Source organism: Carassius carassius, chromosome 41, assembly GCF_963082965.1.
Source record: "Carassius carassius chromosome 41, fCarCar2.1, whole genome shotgun sequence".
In the NCBI taxonomy this organism is placed as follows: Eukaryota; Metazoa; Chordata; class Actinopteri; order Cypriniformes; family Cyprinidae; genus Carassius; species Carassius carassius.
Genome location: NC_081795.1, coordinates 4,921,652 through 4,927,983, shown reverse-complemented (window position 1 = coordinate 4,927,983; position 6,332 = coordinate 4,921,652). Strand labels below are relative to the sequence as shown.

Here is a 6,332-nt window from a genome sequence, read left to right as displayed (position 1 = left end):
TCCCAGTCCTGAGAGGTCACCATGTGTTGGTGCGCACTGACAACATATCGTTGGTCTCTTATATCAATATATAAGAGATATATGGTCTCTTATATCCCCCAGGGAGGTCTGCGTTCATGCCCCTTGCACAAGCTGGCATACCAGATCCTTCTGTGGTCCCAGGACAAACTCCTCTTGCTCAGAGCAGTGTATATTCCTGGAAGGTTGAATGTAGGAGCAGACATACTGTCGAGACAGGGGCCGAAGCCCAGGAAATGGAGGCTTCACCACTAGGTGGTGAAACAGATATGGAGACTTTTTGGACCTCTTTGCAACTCAAGAGACATTGCAATGTTCCCTCTGGTTCTCTCTAGTTCATCCAGCTCCTCTCAGATTGGACGTTATGGTACAGATTTGGCCGAGGCTTTGTCTATATGTTTTTCGCCAATAGCTCTGCTCCCGGGAGATCTCCCCCCTACTAACACGTTTCCTCCATGGTGCGCTGAGGCTGAGGCCTCCAGTATGGTCCCGTGTCCCCCCCACCTAGGACTTGTTTGTGGTGTTTGAGGCTCTGTAAATCTCCATTCGAGCCGATCCAAGATATATCAGATAGACATCTGATCCGTTGGTTATTACCTCTCTGAGGAGAGATGTGAAAGTGAAAGTGACGTGACATTCAGCCAAGTATGGTGACCCATACTCAGAATTTGTGCTCTGCATTTAACCCATCCGAAATGCACACACACAGAGCAGTGAACACACACACACACACACTGTGAGCACACACCCGGAGCAGTGGGCAGCCATTTATGCTGCGGTGCCCGGGGAGCAGTTGGGGGTTCGATGCCTTGCTCAAGGGCACCTAAGTCATGGTATTGAAGGTGGAGAGAGAACTGTACATGCACTCCCCCCACCCACAATTCCTGCCAGCCCGGGACTCGAACTCACAACCTTTCAATTGGGAGTCCGACTCTCTAACCATTAGGCCACGACTTCTCCACGATGGAGATCTTCAGGCCCTCTCAGTGGCCCCTACTCATTTCACTTTGCGACCGGCATGGCCAAAGCACTTCTATACCCTCGAGTGGGTTGTGTTCCTAAAGTTCCCTCTGTCACACCACAACCAATAGTACTGCAGGCCTTATGCCTTCCTCCCTTCCATAAGTCCGACCAGAAGAAGCTAATTGTATGTATCAAGCTCGAGAGCTGGACACATACGTCCACAGAGCTGCTCTGTGGAGAAAGATGGACCAACTGCTGGTGTGCTATGGTCCCCCCAATTGGGATTTTTCCTGCAATGAAGCAGAAACTTAGTCGTTGGATAGTTGAGGCTATCAATGTTACATATGCATCTCTGGTCTCCCCTCACTGATGGGAGTCAAGGCTCACTCCACACGGGGTATGGTGGCCTCTGTGGCCTTCTTAGCAGGTTTGTCCATGCTGGACATCTGCAATGCAGCGGTGTGGTCATCGACCTTTACATTTACAAGCTTTTATGGCCTAGATATGCAAGTTAATCCAGGCGCTTCAGTTCTCTCGTCCTAAGCTGTGCTCTTCGGATACACACTAGGCAGGGATTTGGTAGTCTGTCATAGTGTTTCTCAATGCAGCTTGAGGTCCTGAAGAGGAACATCTCTAGGTTACGCATGTAACCATGGTTCCTCTTAGTGAATGTGATGCTGTGTCTCAATGCCATAGCCGAGGCACCCCTGCCGGTGCTTGCTGGTACTCGAGGCTGACGCCAGCTGTGCGGCACATCCTTTACATGTTCTCACAGTGACACAATGCACAGCATGTATTCAGCTCCTGCGGGAGCTAAACACGCTCTGTCCACTTGCTAGATTATCACAGATATCAAGCGCGAGCAAAAACTGCTGCCACATATGCATTGCTATTCCAGCGAGAGGCGAATGCACTCATGCAAATGTTGCTACAAACTCTGGTAAATAGTGAAATACTGACATCCCCTCTGAGTCTCACGAATGCATCACAATGAGTGCAGCATAGTGCGTCCAACTCCCTCGAGAGCTGAACGCTTGTACTTGCTCTTCACCACACACACACACACCACAGTATGTGAGGCGTGTGAACTGCAAATATCAGAGCAAACCCTATTGCGAGAAACATGCACTCCAATATGCTGTAACAAAACAGTCAATGAAGACGAAGAAGAGGATGATGTGTTCTCCCGGTGTCTATTTATAGTCGCACCGATAGTGACGTCCTGGGCTGTCGCCTGCCAACTTGTTGGTGTTTTTGAAATGTATGCTTCAGACATGGGTAACGACGGGGTGTTCCCCCCATAGCGACCCCTAGAGGATGCAGTTCAAAGTTCCCTTGAAAGGGAACTTCACGATCAATATATTCATTGACAAACAGAAGGCAGACTGCGTATGTTAAATTGGGCATCTCTACAATGAATTCCAATGAACTGCATTTGAGTTATTTATGTCTCTTCCTTGTTTCTTTCCAGTTCAGAGAAACAGAACTGGTAACATTACATTTTTGCCCAGTCTGAGACAATGACAAGCTACTGATCAGACAAACTAGTGAACTCAAGAACAGGGACGGTCCAGGAGCTTATTAGAGACTAATTTGAACATCACTGTTGTGAATTATCACTGAACATCCTGCAGTATTTTAGATGAAAATTATACCAGGCATTAGTAATATAAACTTAGCCATAAAGACATAATGCACAATTAAACTGTGTATGTTAATTACTATAATTATGCTTTTGAAAAAAATAATGCCATAAATGCATGCAACATTGCTGAGGAGAGCAGTTCAAGTAAAATAGCTAAATAAATATGTTGAGAGAAAATGGTTTACTAGATGCCATCTCTTTTCAGTGGCTATGATAACATGTCCTATAAGAACTATTTTGCTTGTTTTATCTAAACTGCTATTATAAACTAATATTAGAACTTTTATTTTCACATCAGTGAAGTTCTCATAAGTGACGATTTCAGTCTCTTCCTGTTCAGCAACACTGACTTAGTGACTTAAACATCACATCAGACAACAACAAAACTGTTTCCCAACGAAATCATTTCATAACATACAATTACAGAAGTATGATGCTACTCAAGGAAATAGAAAAGCTACGAACACCTCAAGGTAAAAGAACTCACCCTCTTGACACGAAAGAGATCATCTATGGGCAATGAAGATGTAGATCATCTCCAGCGATAACAGATCTAAACATTCCTCAGCTATGAGCTCATTGGAGCTGATGGGATGGACCTCCATCACGTCTCAGATTTATCAGCTGCTGTAAATGATATAAAAGCAATAGAGACAACCTACAGATACATCAGTGAGATACAGTCCATCACACACTCATCTACATCATGACCTTCACCATCTTCTCCATCACCTGCTTTGCTCTAGTGGCTTCTGCTCTGGGTAAGTGTCTCCTTTAAAAGTTTGCAAGAATAATGATGGGCAAATATATTTAGAAAATGCAAAACCTGCATTAAGAGCTTCCTGTCTCATGCTTGTCTCATGAACAATGTGTTATGTTTTGTAATAACAGGTTGTGGAGTGCCTGCGATTAAGCCACAGACGATCGGCAGCAGGATTGTGAATGGACAGAATGCCATCTCTGGATCTTGGCCCTGGCAGGTCTCTCTTCAGGTAACTCATCAGTTTTTCAAACAAACATTTTTCTGCTTTGCTTAAAGAGTAAATTTCACATTTTCAGTGCTTTTACCTTTGAAACAGCTGCCCAGTGGTTTCCACTTCTGTGGAGGATCCCTGATCAACCAGAACTGGGTTCTCACTGCTGCCCACTGCGCTGTCGTGTAAGAGTCTTCAGTCTGAAAACAATCTAAAATATTTTTTTTTGTCTGTCTTTTAACCATTGACTTATTCTTTATCCTTTTAGGGTTGGCTATCACCGCGTCATTCTTGGAGAACATGATCGTGGCTCAAGTGTTGAACCCATTCAGGTCAAATTAGTTTCCAAGGTAACAATGTTTATTGATCTCAGTGGATCAGAGACGAAATCAAAATGAGTGATCAACCAATGCTTTATGACTCCTACTATATTGACTGTTTATATTGTTTTAAAAGCAAACGTTTGTCTTACCCAAAATCCTTGAAATACCCAAATCATTCAAAAATTTAAACAAAATGTATTATTATTATTATTATCAATAATAATAATAATAATTTCTTGTCATTTATACAAAGGAGTGATCTAAATGCTAAATTTATTCAAATATATTTGACTAACTGTTACACAATGGCTTATGTATTGATAGTTATATAGTTGTGTTTTTTATTTGCTTACCTGATTTTAAAGCACTGAAAAATAAAAAAAGTGAGAATCACAAAAAAGTTATGAATATTTTATTATCATTTTCAAAATAGATGCTCTGAGGTCATTTACACTCTAGTAAGCTCCTAAAAGTCGCCAAAATTAACTTTTAGCACGTACTTAAAATTCTCAGCCCATACAGTATGTATTTGAAAAAAGGTTAAAAACAGAAGGGTTAAAATAACAGAAATAAAAGTCATCTTATATCTTAGTCCACCATTCATAAAAGCAGCTTGCAGCATTGATCCCCCTTTTCTGTATGTTCAGGTCATCACCCATCCGCTCTACAGCAGGACGACTATCAACAATGACATTGCTCTGCTGAAACTGTCGTCTCCAGTCACACTGACTCCCCGTATCTCTCCTGTATGTCTGGCTCCATCAACCCTCAGCATCCTGCCTGGAACCCGCTGCTTCACCACTGGCTGGGGTAGAACTGCCACCACAAGTAAGTCATCTGTAAAACAAAAATATACTGAGAGAATAACAACACATCTGTTAACTGTGCAAGACAATTTGTCACGTTTTCTTCTCTTTTTAGCGAGCCCACTGATCCTACAGCAGACAGGTGTACCCATCATAAGTCCTGCTGTGTGCAAACAGATCTGGGGTCAGAACACTATCACTGATGCTATGATCTGTGCTGGAGCCTCTGGTTCCTCATCTTGCCAGGTATATGAAGACAGATCAAGAAACACATTACCATCTCAGTGTTGCTGCTGTTCAAATCAAATGTGTGTTTTTTCTCAGGGTGATTCTGGTGGTCCTCTGGTGTGTGAGCGTTCAGGGGTCTGGTCTCTGGTGGGCTCGGTCTCCTGGGGAACAAGCACTTGTGACACCCGTTTCCCTGTAGTCTACGCCCGCATCTCCCAACTGCGCTCCTGGATCGACAGGACTATCGCTTCTAACTAAAGCACCATTCTGAGAATTTATGAAGAAAATGAAGTCTTAAGTCATTAATATGTAATAAGCTGATCTCTGTTGGTTGTGTTTTTTGTCTTTCTGTGGTTCCAGTGATCTGGCTGTTACTTCATGTTACTGTTTTCTTGTTCCAGCTGTACAAATATTTCAATAAAAGTTAAATAAAACAATTAAGTGTACCGAAGAGTCAAAGTAATGATCTGAATATTTAAAAATGTACTGCAAATGTAATCATAAATTGCCATTATCACCATAGTAATGTAGCAAAATGATATATACATTACATTTTCTTCAAAACTTTAAAGATATATATTACTTTAATTTGCATTTTAAAAATGTTCCACATTCAAAGTAACAGATGACAGGCAAACGTGATGCAAGTGCAGAGAAAGCTACAAGATACTAACTTTCAAGCAAATCAAATGATGAGACCCCTGCAGTGGTGGCTCAAGACCAAGGGATTTTCCCAGAGAGGGGACCCACTTCAAAATATCAAGGTCACCCGGCGGTGCCTCTGTGCCTTAGACACATGAAAGAAACCTTGATTCTTGAATTAGGGCCCGGTGCTGGGAGCTCCTTGTCACCGTGTAACACTAGCGACAGACTCATTCCTCACCGGCTGGGGTGCTGTCAAGAGTGGCCACCCTGCCCGCGATCTGTGGTCTAGTGATGCTAGCTGTGTATCGAACATTTAAATATTTCCTCCCAGTCCTGAGAGGTCACCATGTGTTGGTGCGCACTGACAACATATTGTTGGTCTCTTATATCAATACATAAGAGATATATGGTCTCTTATATACCCCAGGGAGGTCTGCGTTCATGCCCCTTGTACAAGCTGGCATACCAGATCCTTCTGTGGTCCCAGGACAAACTCCTCTTGCTCAGAGCAGTGTATATTCCTGGAAGGTTGAATGTAGGAGCAGACATACTGTCGAGACAGGGGCCGAAGCCCAGGAAATGGAGGCTTCACCACTAGGTGGTGAAACAGATATGGAGACTTTTTGGACCTCTTTGCAACTCAAGAGACATTGCAATGTTCCCTCTGGTTCTCTCTAGTTCATCCAGCTCTGATCTCTGTAAATGAAGATGGGGGCCGGTGCGCAAGGTG

The 6,332-nt window shown here is 43.2% G+C and overlaps 1 protein-coding gene across 2 annotated transcripts; it reads left to right on the top strand.

Moving 5' to 3' along the window:
* The first annotated feature begins 3,198 nt into the window (after nucleotides 1-3,198).
* On the top strand, nucleotides 3,199-5,215 carry LOC132123183 (chymotrypsin-like protease CTRL-1). 2 transcript variants are annotated; one of them, XM_059533748.1, is made up of 7 exons: nucleotides 3,199-3,387; nucleotides 3,518-3,618; nucleotides 3,706-3,785; nucleotides 3,869-3,950; nucleotides 4,571-4,751; nucleotides 4,845-4,975; nucleotides 5,054-5,215. In XM_059533748.1, the coding sequence occupies exons 1-7, from the start codon at nucleotides 3,333-3,335 to the stop codon at nucleotides 5,213-5,215; spliced, it is 792 nt and encodes a 263-aa protein (XP_059389731.1). In that variant the 5' UTR covers nucleotides 3,199-3,332. The 2 variants fall into 2 exon arrangements, with proteins under 2 accessions (XP_059389731.1, XP_059389732.1); XM_059533749.1 differs by having other exon boundaries at nucleotides 4,571-4,755; nucleotides 4,849-4,975.
* Nucleotides 5,216-6,332: the final 1,117 nt, after the last annotated feature.